The 27,151-nt window shown below is 43.3% G+C and overlaps 1 protein-coding gene across 1 annotated transcript in view; it reads left to right on the top strand.

The window, feature by feature from the left end:
* The window catches only part of LOC141127788 (uncharacterized), a 49,298-nt gene extending 24,133 nt beyond the window's left edge, over positions 1 to 25,165 (top strand). Inside the window, exons 3-6 of the mRNA XM_073614566.1 lie at positions 16,347 to 16,640; positions 18,250 to 18,351; positions 18,439 to 18,488; positions 22,758 to 25,165. Coding sequence (XP_073470667.1) covers positions 16,347 to 16,640; positions 18,250 to 18,351; positions 18,439 to 18,488; positions 22,758 to 23,066 — 755 coding nt within the window. The 3' untranslated portion in view covers positions 23,067 to 25,165. The remainder of the gene's footprint in view (positions 1 to 16,346; positions 16,641 to 18,249; positions 18,352 to 18,438; positions 18,489 to 22,757) is intronic.
* The last annotated feature ends 1,986 nt before the right edge of the window (positions 25,166 to 27,151 follow it).

Raw genomic sequence — 27,151 nt, 5'->3', positions numbered from 1 at the left:
GGGCGTGGACTTGGTCCCCTTGAGCCATGATTGGCCAAAGGCACCCTTATGGCTCTCTTAGCTGAGGGCACTGGAATTGGCCAAAGCATGCAGGTCATGGTGCATGCTTTGGCCAATCATCATACAGCAATGCACTGCGCTCCCGCAGTGCATTATGGGGCGTTGTGCGGCGATTGAATTCGGCGCCCCATAATCTTTGGTTTTCGACGAACGGGCGAACAGCCAATGTTCAGGTCGAACTCATGTTCGACCCGAACATAAAGCTCATCCCTAATCATCAGTAATCCCTTCAACCTGTTTCCCAGCCTGCGGCTCTTTGGCCCTTCCCTTTCAGCCCCCGGGGCCGCTGCAAGCAGTAGTCTATGTTTTGGTACTTTGCTCTAACCAGCGAAGTAAAAGATTAATTGGAAAGTCCTCTAATTCCGTTTTTGTGTTGTCCATCCCTTTCCTTTTCTATATATATTTTTTTTATATATATATATATTATATTTTTCCCCTGATCTTTTATAATGGATCCCACTGAGAGAAATATCCAACATGGCCCAAGTAATTTTTTAAGGAAGCACAAATGTGGGAGCATTGATTTGTGAAGAGGCTGTAATAGATGTGATCTCTAGCAGTCTCTTGTAATTTGTCTCCAGTTTATGATTATCTCCTGAAGCATGTCTTGAATCTTCAACAACTACTGTAGCATATTAACTGTCTCTGACCATCTTATGTACTATTTCTGCAGTCTGACCATTTCCTGTACTATGTTTGCCCCCCTATGTTTTGCCCCTACTATTCCGGTCTTCCGCAGGTTACTGAAGACTTGGCTTTTCACGCAGGCTTTTCCTGCATAGTCTCTCTCTTCTAGCCTTCTGCCACTCTGTGCTGCTTCTGGTCCCTGGCCCTTCTCTTCTCAGGATCTTTGCTATGCGCGTCGGGACCCTTCGGTGTAAGACCACGCTATATTAAGATTCAACTCATCTCTGACCAGCTCCTGCAGTATGTTTGCAGTCTCTGACCATCCTGTGTAGCATGCCAATAGTCTCTGGCCCACCCCCCTTTTATATGCATGCAATCTCTGACCATCTCCCGCAGCATGTTTGCAGTCTCTGACTCTATCTCTCGTATCTCCCTCCCAAGTACCCCTGAAGGGGAAACACAGGGTTCAAAGGGACAGGAAGAACATGAGTGCCGGAAGATATAGCTTGCAGAACCTTGCACTGGAGATGCCAACCATGAAGATTTAGCAGGATGTGCAGGCTGAAACATCAGGCGACGAGTCAGCAAGATAATCAGCTGAAGTTAAAGGGCAACTCTGGCTGGGGTGAAAGATCAGGGTGGCAAAGCTCATGGACGGTTTTGGCAGCTGTCTGCTTCTATGCATAAAAACAGTCAGCTACATCATCACATAAGTCATTATAAGTACCTGTTTTGTCAAAGCTAGATCCAACTCACTGGTGGCAAGTTCCCCAGGGGTTGGCCAAATGACAGAACAGACAGGACTCTCAGTACCCATCCTTGACACAGGATTTTGGAGCCTCCTCAGCAGAGGGACTGGCTGGTGATATAATACAGATCATCCCTGGGTGCAATGCTCTGCATCAAACTCATACACCCAGCGAATACAACATTGTTCGATGTAAGCTGCCTCCACATCTCAGCGCTCTGAATCCTGTGCTGGTTTCTTCTTTGGCATCAGGGGCCAGGCGCTGTCTTCCTGGATCTTTCAGCCAGCCCCCATTATAATGCACCAAAGTGCATGCAAAGTGTGGTGGAGATTGTCCCAATGTCTCCAGGGATATATGGCATTGGTATCCTGGGAGGTTTTGGGGGAGAAGGGGTGGGGGAGAAAAAAGGCAAGAAAAAGTACATAACCCAAAATAAAATATATATATTTTTTTATATCTAATTGTGTAACGAGGAAGGGTGGGGAGGAGAAAAATAATGGCAAGTAACAGAAGATTGTGAAGTCCCGCTTTAAGAAGTTCTATCTTGTAACCATTACATCTTAACACTGAAGCAGCACCTGGATAACAGGGAATCTCGAGCCTTGGCCAATTGGGAGTTCTTACATTTAGCATTCTGATATTCTTAAGTGTCCAGTGTCTCCACCTATGGACCTTTTGGATACAATCTGGTCACCTTCTTAGAAAATTTCAAGACCCCAGGTTAGCTTACACTTGCCTGCAATTGCAAGAGAGTAGGCCCACACTTGAAAGTAGTTTTTAAAGATTTACTTGAACATGGTAGGATAGGAGGACAAGGGAGGTGCAATGCCTGTTGTGGATATTCCACTACACTATTGCGCTAATGAGCGCCCTGCCACCATGATAGCATAATGCAGCCTTTTGATTCCATGTCTCCCCTGGTTCCCCATTCCCCAGTAAACAGACATTACCACATTCTTACGTCCTCATCTCAGCATCGCTCCCTCACATTCGCCAGCAAGCCCTTTTTATTCACACAAAAGCTTTCACAAACAGGAAGTGATGGTTCCAGCAGCCAATCACTTCTTACATGGGAAGTGACCTCACAGGATATGACCATATAAGGATTTAGCACAGGATATGACAATACAGAAACCCTTCCAACAGGGTTAAATACAGAACCAATCACAGACATGTATACATTCAAATAGAAATACAGTAGTGACGTGTGCAGACGGTGGTGTGCAAAACCAAAACGGCAAGCACATGGCTTTGAACACAACCGTATGCACACTCCCACTTTTACCAGTGATGCGAGCCATACTATACTATGGCCCAGTGGGCCATAATTTTGTATGGTTATGCTATGGTTCCCAAAGTACGCAGACTTGCTTACTTGGGAGTTGAAATGCGGTCGCCATGGAGTGGCCAGTTCCCCGGTGAGGCATAAACAGACATCCTTAAAAGACCAAACAGATCCGCCGTGTCCAAGGTTTCTGCACCCAATGGTCTTCCACCAACGTCTGTATGTGCGAATACCCTCACATGAGTGTATTACAGCAAAACTGACACTGGGGGACATTTGACAACATACATTTTATAAAAATTTCCACAACAGTCCCTCCTCTTTGTCATATGCTCCCATGTGTCACTCGATGAATCTTGATCTTCTTCCTTACAGTCCATATGAGTTCATAAAAAAAAAACACGTTCTCTCTCCTCCCTACTCATTTCTTTCTTTCTATTCTGTCACTTCTTTCTTTCCCACTCTCTATCATCAGATACTGGATTTACAGGGTGCAAACCATTCCGTGGGCTCCACACGGATCGACCTCAAATGTATGTTAAATAACCCAGCACAGAGGACAGCCAATCACTTTTGGTCATCCAATCAAGAAAAAGGTTATGTTGGCTTCATCCCGGGGGATGCGATGCATGGGGAGCTTCCCGACGGGAGTGTCCTCGGGGGGGAGCCGATGGGTGATAGGGCGGGTGTTCCTGCCGGGAGTGGTCCTGGAGCTCTCTCACTGCACAGTGTGTTCCCATTGGGGTGGGGTGATCTCAGGGACTTGCTTGGGGGGGCATCTCTGTCGAAATCCCTCTCATGCTGACCATTATCTGCAGTAGAACGCTTAAGTGATCCGCCAATCTGAGCGGCAGGCGCGGGGGGACGGACCATCTCGCCCCCCCCCTCGCCTGGTGACTCATAGACATCCGAAGGAGCCCACTTTACATTGCTTAACACGCACTGACATTATAATGTCTGCTTTTGGGAACCATTATACCGTGAGATTTACTGTTCTCCCTAGTTTGAATTTTATTACCTCTAGGGTTTTTTTCTTTTTTCCTTTCTCGCTAGTTATGGCTTCCCAGTTACAAAAAGATGGGTTCCTATTTAGAAATAGTGTTATTTCTGTAGATTTACCAGTGCCTCAATGTTATGTTACCCCTGTAAGAGATAATTTGTTACAATGTATTTTCCTCTTTTGGCTGTCTTGGTCAACGAGGACAATTCGATATTCCAGTCGCACACGTTCCCAGACAAATGGCAAAAAACATTAATGGGTGCTATAACGATTACCAGTTGGGTTCTGGAAGCATCAGACAGAAGTACATCTTCGCTGTGCTGGCGAAGATGTATTTTGGTCAACGAGGAGTATTTTTATGTCTGGTATGTCATTGTTACTGCTGCATTGCAAAAATTTTAATAAAAATATTGAACAAGAAAAAAGAAAAACACGGCTTGACATGTAGACTGTGTTCTTCAGGAGAGATGACATGGTGAGCTGTAGTAATAGCCGGTTGGTCTGGGATCCTCTGTGTCTTGTACGTGAGTTGGGCTTCGGGGCGTCTCATTGAGGAAGATGTGGTCATCTGCTCAGGCTCTGGTCACACGTCCAATCAGGCAACACCTCATCACGGCATATAGAAGGAATAGAAACAAAAACAACATGAGTAAATATACTCCTACTTCCTTCAACTATGATCTGCTGCAAAATAAAAAAATTAAATCCCCAAAGATTCCCAAACCCTTAAGAGGATTCCAACCTTCACTAGCTATAGCTCTGGCTTCAACAGTTTAAATGAACATCCCATCCACAATGGATGAGAATTGTTCAATCGTATCATAAGCTCAAAACTCCTCACACCAATATGAACATCCTATATATCATGTACCGCCGTCATCGCTGGGGCACTAGTAGACCCGACCATGTGTCCTGTTCGCTTTCTTAGCTAGTTGGGATGCTTTTCATTGTTACCCTTGCTAAAATTGACTAAACAAAAAATATAAATAAACGAAGATACTTCTGAATTCTTTGTGGCTGGCGTGGTCTCATCCCTCAAGCTTCTTTACAATGACCCAGTCACCTGGTTGGAAAGAATGTAAACTGGTTATTGTGTCAGGGTCCAGGAGGGAGTCGTGAACCCTGTGGTGGACCTTTTGAAGTTCATGTTACAGTGATTGCACCTACCCCATCAGCTGAGAATGTAGGTGACAGCTAATGAGGAAAGTACAACTCTGGTTTTGGTTGACCTCCAAACAAACCTCATATGACAATAACCCAGACATTGGGACTGTGGTCACTGCATAACCTGTGCATGGCTTACCATCTGGGGTGTAATACCTGGAACCAGTGACAAAAAGGTTCTTAGCATCTGGGATGGGAACGTCCTTCACCAGACTGCTGCTTGCTGATTCAAATTCCATCAAAGAAAGACAGTCTTGGCACAAACTTGGTTAGAATTACAAAGGTTAGTATTGTTGGTTTGAAAAAATTGTCATTCTCACCACTCTCATCCCCCCCTTTTCTTCCCTCCTCATTACAAACTGGAGGAAGACATGCAGGGTTTAGAATGGTGCAGAAAAAACAGTGAAATAGCCTATGATACTTTTACCTTCTCATACACGTGCTTTCTATGTACATACACTTTCAGAAACTCCTTGGACCTGAAAAGATACTTATAAACAAAAGTTATTACTCTATCCTTCATATTTAATCTGCAAAGAATGGTAAACAATACAACATTTGTGTACAGTGGTAAATTGTCACTTGACATTACTCAAAACCGATAATAACGAAACCCTCTGTAACTCTTACTTTCGCGTACTAAAATACAACAGCCGCGACACGCAAGAGGGCTGTTGTGGTAGGTTCAAACATGTTACTACATGCAAACAATGAGAAGACTAAAACATGAGACAAACATTTAGATACAAATGTGGGGGAGATATTTCATAGTTCCCAAAACAAGAATGAAAAAAACGACCAGATGGAATGCGGCCTTCACTCTTTTAGTGAGAGAAAAAGAATACAATTTGAAAAACACAAGAGCATCTCGAAATCTTTGCATGGACCAGCCACACAAAGTTCAAAAACAAGCCTGTGTATTTTTAATCACACAAACGTGTACTACACATCCATCAACTCGCTCATCATTACAGATTTCTGAAGCCACAGCTGAACTACTTCCAAGGTATTTGTATTCTGGGGTCTCGAACCTCCAGACATCAAAAGTATCTTCCATCCTAACCTCCCACTTTCTATTTTTCAACATTTCCCTTTTCTATTTCTTGTGCTACCCGATGTTTTTACATTGGTCGTAGACTTAAGGGGTTGGTGTGTATTGACGCCGGCCCCTTAACTAAATCCTTAAAACACGGCTCGTGCCGGAAAAAATTACAAGGGTCATGCGGGATACGGAGGCCTCCTCTCTGCTAGGCATACATCCAGCCTCTATTCAGATGGGAAAAAAATTTTTGTAACAAAACCTTAGGAATATACATAATGGAGCTACTGGGATGTATATCAGATATTGTCTTTGTAACATACTTTGAGTGTTCTGTATTACCGCGTGATATACCCTGATAAATAAAGAATTTACAAAAAAAAAGTATCTTCCAAAGGAGCACACCTTACTGTACCCTCTGACCATATCTGCCAATCTTTAAGGGGTCTCATGGCCTTAGCCCCATACCCAGATTTCATGTATTATGCAGCTGTCTGACTGGGGTGCATGGACGACCCATTGCCCATGACGATTCGAATAGCTTTATTTGGTGAACTCTGCGTCCAGAGAACCCTGCGCTTTATTTTCGGAGCGGTTATGGTTTGCGCCTTTATCACCATAATTGCCCCCCGCATTCCGATTTATTATACACGGCCTGAGTGGGGCTGCTAGCGTACTACTCCTCACGTTTATGCCAATACAATCACACACTGGAATTCCGATTATTTTACACGGCCCGACCGGTCTCACGATATACAGCCTTCTAAACGTGTTTGTCCGACAACTACAAAAGCACCATGAAATCCTCCGCTTATTCAAAACAATATTATGGCTTCTTATCTGTACCTAGATCTTACAACAATAACTTGGATGCCTCCTGTTTGCTCTCTACCCAAAACTGTATTACAGTATAAAACTAAAAAGACAACTGGAATTAAATTTAAAACACCTTCAAACGCCAGTATTTTCCCATTGTCCTTCCAAGCACAAATCTCATTTGCTTGTGTCATAGGACCCCAAGCTCCTCCCACCAACTTCCTGTGGATACATAAAATAATGAGAATAACTTCCTGTTGCATGCCCAGCTCTAAAAACCCCTCAAACTGGTTTATTTACATATCAATGTACAGGAAAATGGAGGGGGAGGGTAAGCCTAGCTTCATATACTGCAGGCTAAACAATACAAACCTCAGCTAAAGCGATAAAACACAAAACAAATAAACTAAAATAACACACTGCTAAAAGTACAAAAATTCAGTTAAAGCTATTCAATTCATTGCAAAGTAGACCGCATGGCTACACACATACAAAGGAATTGGAGCAGCTTCCCTTCTAGGATGACCCACAGGTCAAACAGCACAAAAATCTTTAAAACTGCTCCTCTCACGATGGCCGCCGATCATGGCCTCATGGTGACTACAACAAAAGCCAGGCCACAACAAAATGGCGCATTTTCCCGCCAAAACCGAAATCCAATACAAAAATGGCCACTCTTATACTGAAAAGTTGATAAGAAGTACAAAACACAGCTCACCTACAATAGCTTACATTCGCTTAAAAGAAAACAGAAATGATGCCTAGAAACAAGATGGTGGCTCATGTCACATGGTTTCACACACAAAGGAATTGAAAATGGCCGACCGTAGCCACATGGCAGACAACAACAAAAGGAAATGGCAGACGAAAGCCAGGCCACGACAAAATGGCGCATTTTCCCGCCAAAACCAAAATTTCTCCCCACAAAACTACACATTTGAGATACTAAATAAAAACACTAACAAACATTTCCCTCTACATACCACTAGGGACCTTGGCCAACCAAACAGCACATTTAAAAGTGTTAAAGTTACGAAAAAGCACAACTTAAAACAAAATGGTAGATGAAATCTGGACCACAGCAAGATGGCCAATGGCAAAAGGGCCACACTCAAACACAAGCACATGAAATGCAATTGCTGAACACTTAAACCATAATACAAACATTTTAGGAACAGTTCCACTGAAAAGCATGTAATCTCGCCGCACAATCGAGAATGCACACTTAGGAATACATGTTCTCCAATGAAACAACAACGGCACATAACACGGCTGAAACATCATATTCTTGTCCCCAAAGTTCATATACTCACTGTGGCATCAGCTTCCATTAACAAGCCATTGAGAAATACAAACAGTGATGCTTGCATGTCTGCTCAGAACATTAGAGCTCCCTTCCCACAGGGCGTAGCCCCTTCAACACAAAACAGTTCCTATTGTAACAACCATGCCTGCCCCTCCTCCACTGAACCTCATGGCATTTTACAAACAGATTCAGCTACTTACAAAACTGCTCAGCCACACACAAATATTCCATGTTGCAAATAATCCCAATTCATACATTTCTATTTCTCATATACTTATTAGACAACATACAGTTACTTACACATACACACAGCAAACAGTCTCCTTACACAAACATTCGAGCTTGCAAATACAAATCACCCACATATATACACACACACACACACACACACACACACACACCAGACATACGATCAAACTTCCAGCATTATTTCAAAAAGATGAAAAATGTGTTCTTTTCGTGAAGCAGAACCTACCTAAACACATCACACAGCCTAATGATCCGATTGCGAAGGAGGTTCTGTTCACTCCTACCTGGCTCGCCATCTTAACTGTTGTGGATATTCCACTACACTATTGCGCTAATAAGCGCACTTCCACCATGATAGTATAATGCAGCCTTTTGATCCAATGTCTCCCCTGGTTTTGATCCCAGTAAACAGACATTACCACATTCTTACGTCCTCATCTCAGCATCGCTCCCTCACATTCGCCAGCAAGCCCTTTTATTCACACAAAAGCTTTCACAAACAGGAAGTGATGGTTCCAGCAGCCAATCAATTCTTACATGGGAAGTGACCTCACAGGATATGACCATATAAGGATTTAACAGGCTATGACAATACAGAAACCCTTCCAACATGGTTAAATACAGAACCAATCACAGACATGTATACATTCAAATAGAAATACAGTAGTGACGTGTGCAGACGGTGGTGTGCAAAACCATGCGGCAAGCACATGGCTTTGAACACAACCGTGTGCACACTCCCACTGCTACCAGTGATGTGAGCCATACTATACTATGGCTCGGTGGGCCATAATTTTGTATGGTTATGCTATGGTTCCCAAAGTACGCAGACCTGCTTACTCAGGAGTTGAAATGCGGTCGCCATGGAGTGGCCAGTTCCCTGGTGAGGCAAAAACAGACAAACAGATCCGCCGTGTCCACGGGAAGGTTTCCACATCCAATGGTCTTCCACCAATGCCTGTATGTGTGAATACCCTCACATGAGCGTATTACAGCAAAACTGACACTGGGGGACATTTGACAACATACATTTATAAAAATTACAATAACAAATAACAATGCCCAAAACTCACATGGGGCTCCTACAACTCTATAACACTCTAAGTCACTGTGTGGTCATCTAGAAGCATCCCATAGAACTTCAGCAGCCAAAAAACAATACATTTCAGTGTGAGTATGAGGAGGACTATAGAGAAAATATCTTAGGCCAACTGGTTGAGGGGATCAATAACCCTAAGCTTGAGCTCTGAGACTGGGGCCTCAGAACCAGATACACAGCCTTTTCACAACAACCACCTTTTCTCCACAGTAACTAAGGACTTCATCTCCCCAGGAGGGAAAAGGGGAAAAAGGACCCTTCCAGAACATTGTCTACCTGATTTGTCAATCCTAGGTCCAACCCACTGATGACAAGTTACCAGGGGTTTGCCAGCTGCAAAATCAGGTGGGACTCTTTGTACACACAGGACTCTGGAGCCTCCTCAACAGAGTGACTGGAATGTCATCTAATACAGAACATTCTTTGGTGCATAACTCTGCAGACAATGTAAAACAAAACACAGTAATGCCGTGTACACACGGTGGGACTTTTCGTCTACAAAAGTCCGACGGACGCCGACGGACCAAATCTGGCGGACAATCCGATCGTGTGTGGGCTTCCCCAGACTTTCAGCGGACTTTTCCAGCCGCAAATCTGACGGACTTTAGATTTGGAACATGCTTCAAATCTTTACATCGTAACTCCGCCGGACCCGGAAATCCGCTCGTCTGTATGCTAGTCCGACGGACAAAAACCCACGCTAGGGCAGCTATTGGCTACTGGCTATCAACTTCCTTATTTTAGTTCGGTGTACGTCATCACGTACGAATCCGTCAGACTTTTGTGTGATCTTATGTAGGCAAGTCCGTCCGTTAGAAAGTCCGCCACAAGTCCGTCGAAAGTTCGTCGAAAGTCTGTCGGACAGGCTGTCGGACTTTTGTAGCCGAAAAGTCCGACGGTGTGTACGCGGCATAAGGCTGCTTCTAGGACACACAACCCTACAAATACAAATAAAACTATTTTATTTGAATAAAGTAAACTTATAGGGAACTCAAGCTTTATTTAAAAAGAAGGTGCCAGAAGAAGCAGTTCTGGAGTTTGGAGTGTTGGAGCAGTTCTGGAGCAGTATTGGAGTGCTTGGAGCAGTTCTGAAGTTGGCGGATGTTGGGGCAATTCTAGAACTGTTAGGACACACAACCCTACATACACAAATAAAACGATTTTATTTGATTAAAGTAAACTGAAACTTTATAAAAAAAAGGTGCACCAGACAAACCTTTACTTTTATATGGTGGTCCCTGGAGTGATGCCTAACAACTTATTCAAAAAGAATCCAGAAAAAAGTAATGTACTAAATGTATATTTTTGTACCTGGAGTTGGGGTTGATGGAGCAGTTCCGGAGTTGGGGTTGTTGGAGCTGTATCAGAGTTGGGGGTGTTGGAGCAGTTCTAGAGATGGAGCTGGAGATCTTGGATAAGTTCTGGAGTTGGGGGGGGGGGGGGGGGGGTGTCAAAGCAGTTCTGGAGCAGGAGTTAGGGTTTTTTGGAGCAGTTCTGGAGTTGGGGGTGTTGGGGCAGTTCTGGAGATTGAGTTGGTTTTGCTGAAGCCGTTCTGGAGTTAGGAGTGTTGGAGCCATTCTGGAGCAGTAATTGAGGGTTTTGGAGCAGTTCTGGAGTTTGGAGTAGTTCTGGAGCAGTATTGGAGTGCTTTGGAGCAGTTCTGGAGTTGGGGGTGTTGGGGCAGTTCTAAAACCGTTAGGACGCACAACCCTACATACACAAATAAAACTATTTTATTTGATTAAAGTAAACTGAAACTTTATAAAAAAAGGTGCGCCAGACAAACCTTTACTTTTATATGGTGATTCCTAGAGTGATGTCTAACAACTTATTCAAAAAGTAATGTACTAAATGTGTATTTTTGTGCCTGGTGTAGTTGAGCAGAGAAGCTCTGATATATTACCGAGTAGGAACAGAAATCGCTGGATGTGTTAAAACAAATTTGGAGCTGGGGTTGTTAGAGCAGTTCCAGAGTTGGGGGTGTTGGAGTAATTCTAGAAATGGAGCTGGAGTTCTTGAAGTCCTGGAGTTGGGGGGTGTCAAAGCAGTTCTGGAGCAGGAGTTGGGGGTTTTGGAGCAGTTCTGGAGTGTGTGTGTGTGTGTGTGTGTGTGTGTGTGTGTGTGTGGGGGGGGGGGGGGGGGGAGCAGTTCTAGAGATGAAGTTGGTGTTGCTGGAGCAGTTCTGGAGTTAGGAATGTTGGAGCAGTAATTGAGGGTTTTGGAACAGTTCTGGGGTTGAGGGTGTTGGAGCATCTCTAGAGCTGGAGGTGGTGTTACTGGAGCAGTTCTGGAGTTTGGAGAAATTCTGGAGTTGGGGGGTGTTGGAGCAGTTCTAGAGATGGAGTTTGTGTTGCTGGAGCAGTTCTGGAGTCAGAAGTGTTGGAGCAGTAATTGAGGGTTTTGGAACAGTTCTGGGTTTGGGGGTGTTGGGGGGGTTTGGAGCAGTTTTGGAGCTGGAGTAGAGGATGTTGGAGCAACTCTAGAGCTTAAGTCAAAGGGTGTTGGAACAGTTCTGGAGTCAGAGCCAGAGTTTATTATACTGAATTTATTACACTGAATCCGAGGGACGCACCTCTCCTTCTTCCCATTTACAAAGCCCAGTGAGCTTTGCGCAATAGGGAACCAGCTGTGAAGCCGCAAGGCTTCACTGGCGGCTTCCCATACAGGCAATGGCGGTGGCAGCACGCAAGAGCCAACGAAAAAACATTGGCTGAGGTGCCGACATCGTTGGATTCCAGGACAGGTAAGTGTCCTAATATTAAAAGTCAGCAGCTACAGTATGTGTACAGGATTTATAGCTGCTGCTTTTTAATTTTTTCGTGGGGGGGAGCTGGAGCTCCTCTTTAATGTCTACTACCTGGTCACTGGGGGGCTTCCTGTTGTAAATGATTGTCACCTGCTGTGTCCTTCCATAGAGAATAATCATCTGTAAGTACTGGGTAATTTAATGTGTTTTTTTTTTTTAAATATATTATTTGTAAATGTAGCTCCGTTAAAAAGAACTAAAATATAAATGAGAATTGTCTAATATTTTCTAAATTCTAAAACAGTTTTGTACTGTTATAGCCAAAAGTAAACGTTGAGATTTACGGTGATACCATTTACTTTACATAAAACAACAAAGAGATACATGTTATCACATTTACACACATGAATGGCATTGAGTGCTAAAACAATTAGGATAATGTGTCGGTTCACACGGGGGCAAAGCGACTGACAGCGCGACTTTGGAGGCAACTTTAGCGCGACTTTGAGCAACTTACAAAGCGACTTAAAGTTGGCAGCTCTGTGGGAGGGGGAGGGGGTTCCTAGGTAAACGTTGGGGAGTACCGGGGTAAATTATTTTCTTTTTCCTGTAAAGTCGCTTCAATATAGATGGAGATCCAACTTGGAGGCGACTTCCATTGAAATCTATGGGTAAATGTCGCCTTGAATTGTACAGGAACCTTTTTCTGAAGTCGGAGCGACTTCACTAGTGTACATTAAGACTGCTCTCGTTCACTTCTATGGCATTTCTTATGTCCAGCAATTTGGGGCGACTTGAAGACATTCAGGTCGGATCCTAAGTCTCTGTAGTGTGAACCGCCACTTACTGTTCTGTTTTAAATTGACGTGCTGTACCTGTTTAGATCTGATCTGTTCGGACAGTGTGGTCACCTGCTGACTTGGTACCATCCACAGGCAGATTTACTCATCAATAAGACCACAAGACAATCTTACTTCAGGCAAGTGCAGTACAGATAATATTTTCCAGTCTTTTAGAGTGTAGGAACGTGACAATGGGAAGTTATATCTAGCAAATTAGTGTAGCACTTACCCCCGAAGGAGCTGCTGATTTTTTGATTGGGCCTGTACTCTGCTTCTTACACCCCCAATAACTTGGCTCAACCCGCTTGACAAAGCTGTGGTGCAGTGTTGGTGTGAAGCCTGACAATAAAAGACAACCCCACAATGTACAATCTACAATACAATGTACCAGTATCTGGGTATCCGTTGCTCTACCTGTAGGGTAATGGACAGCACTTCACGCCAATTGCAATTAACCAGAATATGATTTTACTGAAACTGGTAGAAAAGATAATTACAATAACTACACTGCCACACCAACGTAATGTGACAGTGTGATAAGTATCCACAATTTGTTAACAATATACAACTTCCTTGAGTGACCCTTGCACCGCACAGTAGATTCACGTCAGCAGGAGGTCCTTCTCCTGCACAAGGAACCAACATGAGCAGGCTCAGCCAGAAGAAATATTTTTTGCAAATCAGTGCAAGAACATACTGAGAATGACAAAGAAAATAGACAAACAAAGGGGGAATAAAAAAAAAAGGGGGGGGGGGGAATCATGTGGGGCGAGCAAACAGCTGGGTTGCCTTCCCCTCCCCTTGGGGAGACACGTGAGGGATCTACACAGTGGAAAATCCCCCATATTTCCTTCGTAATCCTTGATAGGATTCATCCTAATGCGAGAGGTGGTGATTGGAACAAGTTCCTTCTCCAAAGAGAATCTCGCTGGATTATGGAGTTAGATGCTACTAACGCACCTGGCCTCAATAGTATACTGATTTTTAGACCATTTCTAGAGGGGTTTAGTTCTGGTGTATGTGAAAAGGATAGGTAATTCTTATGGTTAAATTGCCTGGATTGTTTGCTTGTTTTCTGTATAACATTATGTTTTGCTGTATCATGACCAATATTATTAATTACAATCAGATAACACTGTTTTGGGGCATTGGCCATAAACATTGTTCTCTTTGTTCCAACAGAGTGGGACCTCCCTATGTGACGTGCTGTGGTTGTGCCTATTTTGGTAACTGCATCATCCCTTGAGGAGGGGAAGGCAACCCAGCCGTTTGCCCGCCCCACATGATTCCCCCCTTTTTCTTGGTTGATTTGCTTTCCCGTCCTCAACGATGCTCCTCATATGCCCCTGTCCCTAGGTGTCCCACTCTTAACAGATCCGTTTTTCTTATAGATGTACACTTGTCTCCATGTGTGATAAGCCCCTGAAGAAAGGACAAGTTCCTGAAACGCGTCGGACCCATTTCTTAAACGCAGGAGACTGTATTTGTTTGTATGTTCATGCCTTATCACATGCTGTTGTTGTTCTTAACTAGTCAGTTGTATTAGTTATATGCACTGACTTTTTATTGTTTATACATAATTAAAATACGCCTTTATTTATATTTATTGGTTTTCTCTATTATACTCAGTTGCCCTTAAAATCCCAACCCTCACCCGTTTTAAAAATACCAATTAATAGCATTGTCTAATAATTAACATTACATAGCAAAAATGTCAGCGCTACATTAGCAACATGATTGGTCACAAATCAGGCTGCATCTCCTACAGCAAAGTTTCTGTGGCAGGTTTACAGACCTCTGAGACTGTGTTCTTGGGCAGTAAAGTGTAAAAGTTTGCAAACTTCAAAGGCAAATTTATTACTAAAAGTAAGACAGACAGATTTCCACTCTAAACAGATGTATAATTAAGAAGTGGTCATAGTCAGATTTAACCTCTTCAGCCCCGGAAGATTTTACCCCTCTTCCTGACCAGAGCACTTTTTGCGATTCAGCACTGCGTCACTTTAACTGACAATTGCGCGGTTGTGCGACGTGTCTCCCAAACAAAATTTACGTCCTTTTTTTCCCCACAAATAGAGATTTCTTTTGGTGGTATTTGATCACCTCTGCCGTTTTTTAGTTTTTTTTGCGCTATAAACAAAAAAAAGAGCGACAATGTTTGCTAAAATAAATATCCCCCCAAAAATATATAAAAAAAACAATTTTTTTCCTCAGTTTAGGCCGATATGTATTCTTCTACATTTTTGGTCAAAAAAAAAAAAAATTGCAATAAGCATATGTTGATTGGTTTGCGCAAAAGTTATAGCGTCTACAAAATAGGGGATAGATTTATGACATTTTTATTATTATTTTTTTTTTTTTTTTTAGTAATGGCGATCTGCGATTTTTATCAGGACAGCGACATTGCGGCGGACACATCGGACACTTTTGACACTATTTTGGGACCATTGTCATTTATACAGCGATCAATGCTATAAAAATGCATTGATTGCTGTGTAAATGACACTGGCAGAGAAGGGGTTAAACACTAGGGGGGGCGATCAAGGGGTTACGTGTTTACTAGGGAGTGATTCTAACTGTGGGGGGGAGGGGCTACCAGTCACATGACAGCAATCACTGCTCCCAATCACAGGAAGCAGTAGATCCCTGTCATGTCACAAGGCAAAACGGGGAAAGGCCTTGTTTACATAGTGACACGATCGCCGGGAGATTCCGGGGTCCCGCGGGCATGGTCACGCTGTACGCGGCGGGTGCGCACGCGCACGCTAGCCCGGTCAATTACAGGGGACGTACAGGTACGCCCATTTACCCATCACTGCCATTGTGCCAACGTATATCGGCGCGCAGCGGTCGGCAAGTGGTTAATGCAGTCACAAGCGTTGCCTTTTAAATCGGCCAAATGAGGAATTTATGACTCGGGATGTAACCTTGCAATACATTAGACTCATAATGGGTCTTGATGCTCCTGTTTTATGATTTCCTGCTCACAGGATTGATAAATGTCCCACAATGACTTCCCTATGCCCTGTCTCTGTGAACAGCTAAAACTAACTGATGAAACATGGAAGAATAGGGAGAGTCTATCTAGGACTGAACTAACTAACACTAAACAGGAGGGGAGAAGAGAGGAAGATCCCAGATCACATTAGTATAAAGGTTGTAATGGCTCTATATGACCACTAGATGTCAGCATACACCAAGACAATGTTAACCTTATAAAGTTTAGTACAACAATAGAAAAAAATAAATTCATAGGCAGGGCAGAACAAAATAAATGGTATCACCCTAAATGACGACATCTAAATTCTAAAAGAAGCTTCCAATAAATGATCCAGGATGGTGAATTTGCTTTGTTTTCTCCCAGGTGTTGGTGCAGTGTCGGTGATCCAGGATCCTCCTCATCTTATCCTGTCTGTAGGGGAGACGGCCAATATGTCCTGTGATGTCAGAAATACAGGGAAGATCTCTATTCATCAACATTACTGGTTTATGAATGGATCCCGGGATCCTCTGAACAACACTTCCCGGGTGACTGTCACACAGAACTCTCTCACCATCTCCTCTGTTACATATAATGACTCCGGACTTTACATCTGCCAAGTGCGGGACACGGACCTCAAACAATATAACGGGACTGGGACATATCTATCAATCACAGGTGAGCATCAGAACTAGACAAGTGCGGTTCATTTCGTTCCGAATTGAAATTCTGACAAATTTTTGTTTTTTTTGGAAATTTGAAAGTATTCAAACTTCCAAATTACAATAGGAATGAATTTAAATTAATCCAAAATAACCCAAAAAATTCGGATGAAATTCGAATTTGGATTGTTTTTTCGAATTTGAATAGTTTTCGAATTCTAATAATTTTCCATTTTTCAAAGAGAATAAAATAGAATAGCAATTAAAGGAATAGAACAGAAAAGAATAGAACAGAGAATAAAAGAATAGAATATATAGTTAAACAGAACAAAATAGAATCAAATATAAAAGAACAGAATAGACTAGACTATAATAGAATAGAAAAACGTAGAAAGAATATAACCATCTTCTGAAATTCGAATTTCAAATAGAATAAATTTGAATACATAAGAAAAGAATAGAATAGAAAATAATAGAATATAAAAAATAGAATAGACTGTAATAGAACAGAAAATAAAATAATTTAAAAAGATAGAATAGAATAGAAAGACTATAACTATTTCCCAAAATTCAAATGGTATCAATTTGAATTTAAATGGAAAAGAATAGAATAGAAAATAACAGCATAGTATAGAAAAAAAACCCCAATAGAATAGAACATAACCACCTTCCGAAAATTTTGAATAGAATAAATTTGAATAGAAAAGAATAGAATAGAATAAACCGAAAAAGAATAAAAATTTTAAAAAATAGAATAGAAAGAATATAACCATTTCCCAAAAATCAAAAAGAATCAATTCGTATTTGAATAGAATAGAAAAGAATAGATTAGAATAGGAAGATGGTTATATTCATTTTATTCTGTTTTTTTTTCTATACTATTGTATTATTTTCTATTCTATTCAAATTAATTCTATTTGAATTTTGTAAAATGGTTATATTCTATTCTATTCTATTCTATTTGAATTTCAGAGGATGGTTATAATCTTTCTATTTAATTCTATTTTTTTTTTGTATACCATTCTATTCTATTCTTTTATTTTCTATCCTATTTTGTTCTGTTTTACTCTATTATATTCAATTCTTTTAATTTCTGTTAATTCTTTTCTATTCTATTCTATTCCTTTATTTTCTATTCTATGTTATTCTCTTTGGAAACTGGAAAACTTTTCGAATCGATCGGAATTCAAATACGAATAAACAAATTACGAAAAACCGAATTAAACGGGTTAAATCAAATTTATGTAACTAACGAATCGAAACGAAACAAATATTTTCTTTCTTTCTAGAAAACAGACTAGAGCTTTAATTACTAGCTCCACACAGGGCCAGTCTGTACCAGAGGAGCTTACACTCTACCCCCCCCCCCCCCCCATCACACATCATTATTATTATTATTACACATTTACATATATAGCTCTGACATATACCGCAGTGCTGTACCAGAGGAGTGTCCCCTCCCCCACAGTCACTTATTAAAATTATTATTATTATTATACATTTATATAGCTCTGACATATACCGCAGATAACATATAATCTAGATGTATAACGGGGTGTACAGCAGCATTTACATCAATAAATATTTTATTATGATGATCAATATTTCCTTTTTTGTTAATCTAGAAAGGAGGGATATTACTACCCTTTATTACTACCTGTACTCCCTGATACCCCTCGTCCTTCTCTTGGTGGTGATTCTGTGCTGGAGATGTTCACCTAGAAAAGGTGAGGAAGACAATTCTCTGTGTCAGGTGATCTACTGTATTCATAAATGTGATTCCATCTTTGTGATACTTTCCATTTATCCTTCAGAATCGCAGATACAACCTGCAGAGGAGGGAGATGGACTCACATCTACACAGGTTAGTGATAGAGCTCCTGTATGACCTACACACAGTATATTAGATGAGATAAATATGCATAGAGGAGGGTAAGGGTGCACTACTACGTATCCCTAGCTTGGTGGAGAGCAACAGTGAGCAAGAGAAGACGATCCAACCTTCCCACAATGGGGAGATTTCCTGCAGTAGTTTGTGTCTCTGCCCCTCCCACAATGGTGAGATTTTCTGCAGTAGTTTGTGTCTCTGCCCCTCCCACAATGGGGAGATTTTCCTGCAGCAGTTTGTGTCTCTGGCCCCTCCCACTATGGGGAGATTTCCCTGCAGTAGTTTGTGTCTCTGCCCCTCCCACAATGGGGAGATTTCTCTGCAGTAGTTTGTGTCTCTGCCCCTCCCACAATGGGGAGATTTACTGAAGTAGTTTGTGTCTCTGGCTCCTCCCACAATGGGGAGATTTCCCTGCAGTAGTTTGTGTCTCTGCCCCTCCCACACTGGTGAGATTTCCCTCCAGTAGTTTGTGTCTCTGCCCCTCCCACAATGGGGAGAGTTCCCTGCAGTAGTTTGTGTCTCTTCTCCTACATGATATAATTGAGGTATCACTCACACTCCACTCCCCATATACAGTCTTGTGCCCTTCTATTTGTACATTTATTGGCCACACTTTTTAAAGGGCCAGCAGCATGACATAATGAGCATATTCTGACATTGGTTTGTGGTTATTCCAAATGATGACAGCATTCAGTATGTGAATTAGTTTCTTTCTCACATACCTTCATTCAGACCGTGCTGACCAAAGAAAACAGAACCCAAAAGGGGAAATTCAGTAAAGTATTTCAGAAACATTTCTGGTGGTAGTGCCCCTTTAAAATTTCCTGAACCAAATTCTTGAAAGCAACAGTTTTGGTAACAGTTCTGACACATACCACAGATTCATGTAGTCATTAATTGCATCACGTTGCGACCAATTGAAAAGGAGTTCCCTCCAGTCCGTAGATAGTGAAACTGGAGGTAATTAAGACCAATTGGGGTACAAATATGTAAACATTATTGGGTGAAGATTGTTGTGTTTTCTACTTTAACTGCATCCTAACAACCAATAGAACTTTAGCCACTTTGGTTGCTAGTATGCAGACTTCCAACATCCTAGCAACCGCCAATATATGGGCATACTGATAGTGGTGGAGGCCTGATGGGAAGCTCTGAGAGATTAGTTCTTCATCAGGTCTGTCTTGCCTGTGATTGACATTGGAAATCTGTGGGAAGATTCCACAGCCTATTCGGTCCAACAGCGGCTATGGAATCTTCCCAATGCAAGGTGGACCTGATGAGGTTCTAGTCTTTCTGAGTTTCCTGTCAGGTTTCCCCCACCCAACAGGTACCATGGTTGAGGAATGAGTTGTTGGGTGAGTGGTGCCTTATGGAGATGCTGAGAGAATAGTTCCCCCATCAGGTCCACTTCCCATTTTATTGACAGAGGATGGCCGTGGTGGATTCCATAACCTTCTCTGTCCCTAGCACCTATGGAATCGGCACACTGCCAGGTGAAGCTGATGGACAACTAGTCTTTCAGATTTCCCCTTGAGGCTTCACCCAGCCAACAGGTGCAACAGTTGTGGAATTGAGTTGTTGGCTGGGTGGTGTCTGATGGGGATGCCTAAAGACTAGTTCCCCATCGGGCCCACCTCCCTTGTGATCAACAGCAGATGGCTGTGGGAGGATTCCATAGCTTCTATTGGGCTGGGCTGAATATCAGCTATGGAATCCACCCACTGTCTTCCACTGTCAATCACAAGGAAGGCGGACTGGATGGGGAAGTGGTGTATTTTTGGTTTTGTGCTGCCCTAGGCAAGATTAAAACTGGGCGCCCTCCTCTAAATTTGTCCCACCTCTTCCTTCGCAAGTGGCTATTCGAGGTCTCCAGTGGTTATGTAGGGTCTTTGGTGGCTATGCAGAGTCCCTGGTGGCTATGCGGGAGTCCCTGGTGGCTATGCGGGGGTCTCTGGTGGCTATGCGGTGGTCTCTGGTGGCTATGCGGTGGTCTCTGGTGGCTATGCGGTGGTCTCTGGTGGCTATGCGTGGTCTCTGGTGGCTATGCGGGGTCTCTGGTGGCTATGCGGGGTCTCTGGTGGCTATGCGGGGTCTCTGGTGGCTATGCGGGGTCTCTGGTGGCTATGCGTGGTCTCTGGTGGCTATGCGGGGTCTCTGGTGGCTATGCGGGGTCTCTGGTGGCTATGGGGGGTCTCTGGTGGCTATTCGGGGTCTCTGGTGGCTATGCGGGGTCTCTGGTGGCTATGCGGGGTCTCTGGTGGCTATGCGGGGTCTCTGGTGGCTATGCGGGGTCTCTGGTGGCTATGCGGGGTCTCTGGTGGCTATGCGGGGTCTCGGGTGGCTATGCGGGGTCTCGGGTGGCTATGTGGGGACTCTGGTTGTAACCCCCTGACTAGTCTGCCACAGTGCTCCCCCAACCCCCCCCCCCCCCCCCCCCCGCTAGCCCGCCACGTTGTCAATACCCCAACCAAAAAAGTTTTTTTTTCAATTGTTAAAGTAGGCTAAAGTGATAAGTGCATACACAACCCCATTTCAATTCACATTAGCAAAAATTTACATATATACAAAACACACTTTAAAAACCAAAAAATTGTGCAAAAAGAGTCTATATATAAAATGTGTTCAGAATCTTTATAAAGTGCAGTCCGTATTGTTATGATCTTGATAAAGGTGAATAAAAAGTGCAAATCTGCGCTCCCCTTTCCTTACGTGCCCTCACTCACCGACTCCTAGCGGGATATGCGCTTCTAGTATTTGAGGGTCCTCCAGATGTCTGTCCACCATCTGTTATATCTTTAAGGTTAGGCAGCCTCTTAATATCACAGGAAGGTTATACATGGAGGAGATGGGAGAATATTCATAGTGTAACTCCGTTTACTTAGAATAAAAATGTATCAAATGGCACTCACATTCACAATGGTTAAACACACATAGGAAATGACTCAATGGTTCGTGTCTCGCGGTTTGCGTTACAACAAGACACCTGTTGAATCGCAAACCATGAGACACAGACCATTGAGTCACTTTCTATGCATTGTAAATGTGAGTGTAAATATTTTATATGTTTTTATTCTAAATAAACAGAGGGGGGTAGTCCTCTTATATCAGCTCCCCCCCTTAGAGACCCCCTCATTATACCAGAGTCACCTTATTTCAGCACCCTCCAATACAGATCCCCATTAGATCAGAGTGCCTTTATATAAGCACCCCCCTTAGAGACCCTCCATTAGATCAGAGTCCCCTTCATAGGTGTGCGCAGGCTATTGCATTAGGGTGTGCACCCCAAAGCTCCAACACACATGCGTTTGACATATTTATTGGCCTCTTCCCCGCTCCCCATCCTGAAACAATGGGGGGAAGGGGGAGCAAGGGAGCACATGGGGGATTCGGTCAACAGAAGGAAGAGGAACAGGGAAAGGAGGGGTGGCATACATTAGTACCGATCCCCCTATATTTTCCTCCTGTGGCAGCTGAATGTTATCAAAAGGGAGAGGAGGAGAAGCCTACTTTCAGCTGCTGCAGGAGGAAAAATACAGATCAGTTCCACAAAATTCCACCCCCGCCACCTCTCCTGTTCAGGTTCTTAGGTCGGCAAGGAAGAATTGCGGTTTACCTATCAGCTGCCCACCACTGACAGGTTGCCAACCCCAGGATTAGGGTGTGCCCAAGCACACCTGGCGCACCCCTTGTGCACGCCTATCGTCCCCTTATATCAGCAACCCCCATTAGAGACCAACAGTTGGTTCTGATATAAGGGGCAGTCTTATCTAATGGGGATCTGTAATTGGGGGCTGCTGATATAAGGCAACTGTGATATAATGGGTTGTCTCTAAGGGGTGCACTGATATAAGGGAACTCTGATCTAATGGGGGTATCTATGGGGGCCCCTTTATTATGAAGGTGGGGCTTGGAGGGAAGGGCCCTGACAGGGGGATCAAAGGGGCTCTTCATGGTTTCTTGCACTGGGGCCCTGAAGGTTCTAATTACGCCCTAAGCTATACTAAAACGTTTTTGGGATACATTATAATGTGATAAAATATAATCCAAGTATTATCAATTTGCACCAACAAGCAGAAGTACCCCCTAAATCTGTTGGGTGTGCCCCCAACCCCCCCCCCCCCCCCCCACATGGTACACATGGTGAGAAGCTCTCACCATGTTACAGGTCCATCTATAACATCACATTTAATTGGAAAATACTGACGCTATTAATACTTTCTCCCATTTCCTGTTGCGTTCCTCCAGGAGCCTGACTCTGCTGAGCTCCATTACTCCACCATTATGCATCGTCCAGCCGGGCAACAGAAGAGGGAGGAGAGCAACGCCATGATGGGCACAGATGAGGTGGTGTATGCTCCAGTGAGGTTATCGACTACTTACCAACCCTTCACATGCGACCCAACAGACATGGACCAAGACCTGGATGCCACCATGAGGATGTCCACACCATATACCAGACATCTCGAGCTGGGTATAATATGCCTACCTACCTCACAAACACCAGACTGCAGAACCCTGGGAAAGAACCAACTACAACCAAACCAAATTCACTGACTGACTGATTACTCTAACCGGCTTCTAAGGAAGTCAATGGGAACACCACTTTTGCTAGCTACTTGTTTGCTCACTCTCTTTGATTTTTAACATTGGCTTAGCCCCAATCTTCCCATCAGTCTTGCACCGTTGTAAAGGCTGAAATCGTTCATTTCCGTGTGGAATAGAAGCCCGTGGGCTGAACAAGATGAATACATCTATTTTCCCCATCAGTGTTATTGCGGTCAATGATTTGAAGTTAAAAAGCCCAGGCACACTCCTCCTCTACAGACTGACATACACATGGGTTGAATGTTGGCCTTTTTTTTTTTTTAACCGGCCGATGTCTCCCGACATTCGGCCAATGTGTACGGGGCTTAAGAGTGACTAAGGGTGCACTCAGACTGGGCACAGTAGAGATGAACCATGCCCAATTTTCCCTCCTGCCCACCCCACCCGCTGGTCTGCACTCACACTGGTCAATGGCTCCTGGCTACACTAATATCATCACCTTAGGGCCATATGGTCAAGGAGTTTGCCTCGGCATCACCAAACCTCTGCTTTTGAAGCGGTGGTCCTGGGATGCTATGCTAAACCATTTCCAGGCACAGTTTTGAGCACTCACACTACTCACTACTACAAATCGCATACAAAACTTGTTGCTGCTGCTATATAAGTACAGCATTTCACATTGTATGGTCTGGGATACCCTGGATAGGGGGGGCAGCGCCATGCACCGGTGGCGGCTGAGTTCCGGTGCACAAACGCGACCATAGGAGCTATGGGGTGGCTGATGAGGGTTAGGATTTTTTGGGCAGGATTTTTTTTTTTTTAATTAGCATCAGTGTCATTGTGTTTTAGGACAAAAAAAAAAAATCTAAATGCGCACTATTGCTTCTGGGCTGTACAGCCGGTACAAATGACAACATACGCATATGTGGTATCACTGTGATCGTCAGGAGCAGCAAAATTTATTTTGGGTTGTTCTTTGGTGATAGGTTATGGCAGTGTTTTTCAACTTCAGTCCTCAAGGCGCCCCAACAGGTCATGTTTTCAGGATTTCCCTCAGATGAAATGGCTGTAGTAATTACTAAGGCAGTGAAACTGATCAAATCACCTGTGCAAAATAATGGGAAGCCTGAAAAAATGACCTGTTGGGGCGCCTTGAGGACTGGAGTTGAGAAACACTGGGTTATGGTAATAACAAGAAATACACAGCTAAATTTTAAAAAAAGGGATTTTTTTTTTTTTACTATTTTGGGTCAGTTTTCCTTTGATAAGGAAAAAAATGTAGAAGAAGATATCCATAAAAGCCCATGAAAAGCCATGAAAGCCCAATTTGTCCTAAAAAAATGCAGTATAATCCACCTGGATGCAAAAAGTAGTTTTGATAATTTTGTACGGTTATACTAATGCTTGTAAAAGTTGCAAAATTGTGTTTGGGCATTAAGATTTGTTTTACCCTTATGCGAGGAGTTTGTGTTTGTGGGAAGGAGTGTAGCTATATTGAAAACTAGGGATGAGCCAAACCCCCCCCACGGTTCAGTTCGCACCAGAACATGTGAACAGGCAAAAAAAAAAATTGTGCGAACACCGTTAAAGTCTATGGGACAAGAACGTGAAAAATCAAAAGTGCTCATTTTAAAGGCTTATATGCAAGTTACTGCCATAAAAAGTGTTTGGGGATCTGGGTCCTGCCCCAGGGGACATGGATCAATGCAAAAAAAAGTTTTAAAAATGACCGTTTTTTCAGGAGCAGTGATTTTAATAATGCTTAATGTGAAACAATAAAAGTGAAATATTCCTTTAAATATCATGCCTGGGGGGGGGGGGGTCCCCTTAGTCTGCCTGTAAATTAGTGCATCTTTCCCATGTTTATAACAGTACCGCAGCAAGATTACATTTCTAAAGTAAAAAATGTCATTTAAAATTGCTCACGGCAGTAATGTATTGTTGGCTCCCAGCAACATAGATTTAAAAAAACATTGAAAAAACGGGGTGCGGTCCGTCCGTCCCCTTCTCCCAGTTCATACCAGGCCCTTCGGGTCTGGTATGGATATTAGGGGGAACTCCACGCCAAATTTTTTTTAAATGGCATGGGGTCCTCCCCCAAAATCGATACCAGACTCTTACCTGAGCATGCAACCTGGCAGGTCAGGATAAAGGGGACGAGCGAGCGCCCCCACCCTTCCTGAACCCTACTAGGCCACATGCCCTCAACATGGGGAGAGTGCTTTGGGGTCCCCACCAAAGCACCTTGTCCCCATGTTGATGGGGACAAGGGCCTCGTCCCCACAACCCTTGCCCGGTGGCTGTGGGAGTCTGCGGGTGGGGGGCTTATCGGAATCTGGAAGCCCCCTTTTAACAAGGGGACCCCCAGATCCCGCCCCCCCATGTGAAAGGGTATCGCGTACCTTCTACCCCTACCCATTGACCAAAAAAGTAAAAATTATAGGAGACAGTTTTGAACAATTCCTTTATTAAAAAAAAAAAAAAAGAGGAGGCGGAGCTTTTTTTTTTTCCTATTTTTCGGGTCCGTCGGCACCGTGATTGAAGATGAATGGATGTCGCAAGAGGAATTGTCAAACTGTCTCCTGTCGTTTTTACTTTTTTGACACTTTTTTTTTGGTGAATGGGTAGGGGTACAATGAACTCGATACCCATTCACAAATGGGGGGAGGCTGGGATCTGGGGGCCCCCCACCAGGCAAGGGTTGTGGGGATGAGGCCCTTGTCCCTATCAACATGGGGACAAGGTGCTTTGGAGCGGACACCAAAGCACCCTCCCCATGTTGTGGGCATGTGGCCTGGTATAGTTCAGGAGGGGGAGGGGCGCTCGCTTGTCCCCCTCTATCCTGACCTGCCAGGTTGCATGCTTAGATAAGGGATTGGTATGGATTTTGGGGGGGGGACCCCCACGTCATATTTTTTTTTTTAAATTGGCACGGGGTTCCCCTTAAAATACACACCAGACCTGAAGGACCTGGTCTGGATTTTGGGGGGACCCCCACGCCTTTTTTTTACATTTGGTGCAGGGTTCCCCTTAACCACTTCAATACACTGTGTTATATATACACTACACTGCCTGCACTGACCGAATATAGAGTCTACACTGAATATCTAGTCTGCACTAAATGCAGAAATAAATATATATATATATATATATATATAAATATTAGACTGTACATATGCCTGCACGCCACTAACTAACCCAGCTGCCTAATCTAGCTCAATCTATCTCCGTCCACACACTATACATGGCCGCTATGTAAGCAGCCTTATACAGTGTGGGGTGTGGACTTGGTCCCCCTGAACCATGATTGGCCAAAGGCACCCTGCCGCGATTATGGCTCTCGCAGCAGAGCGTGCTGTGATTGGCCAAAGTAGTAATCCAAGGTGCTACTGTATCGCATTTTCTTGTTACATGGCTTCATCAACAAATATGGTAAAAAAAAAAAACGGAATGTATAACCATAATTACAATAATTAATTCAGGTAATAAAATCATCATAATTGGGCTAGATCATAACATTCTAAAATTATGGATCCTGAATAGGGAGCTGATAGTGTAAAGAATCACAACCTACGGATTTTGTATTGGGCCATGATGGGAGGAAAATTGATATAGGCGATCAAACAATAAAACACATGATTGCACAATTTTGACCAGTGGTGGGGTAGGACTTCAGCTACCTACCTCCCAAATTTGGGGTCTCTGTGACCCCAGGTCGCCAAGCTTTTTTTTTTTTTTTTTTTTTAATGTTCATGGCACGCTCTGCCTCCCCTGACTGCACGTCCCTGGTATTACACCCGGCCCATGCCGGCGTTCAGGTGGGTTTTTCTTGAGTGGGATTGCTGTTTGCTTTATAAGATCCATTTTTCTTTATGTTTATTTTTTACTTTATATGGCAACCCTTTGTGTCGGAGATAACTGGTTGGTATTATTATATTTGATTCTCCTTTTTTTTTTTTTTTTTATACCTGCTCTTAATGTTTTATGTTTAATATGTTCCACCTGCGTTGTGGACCCTATTCTCGAAAACCTCCAATAAAAATATTGAAACAGAAAAACTTTCATTTCAGCAGTGTTCATTTTGTCTACTAAAT

The sequence above is a fragment of the Aquarana catesbeiana genome, linkage group LG02, assembly GCF_042186555.1.
Source record: "Aquarana catesbeiana isolate 2022-GZ linkage group LG02, ASM4218655v1, whole genome shotgun sequence".
Classification (NCBI taxonomy): Eukaryota; Metazoa; Chordata; class Amphibia; order Anura; family Ranidae; genus Aquarana; species Aquarana catesbeiana.
The sequence above is the reverse complement of the archived record's forward strand: the minus strand, read 5'-3'. Positions and strand labels throughout refer to the sequence as shown.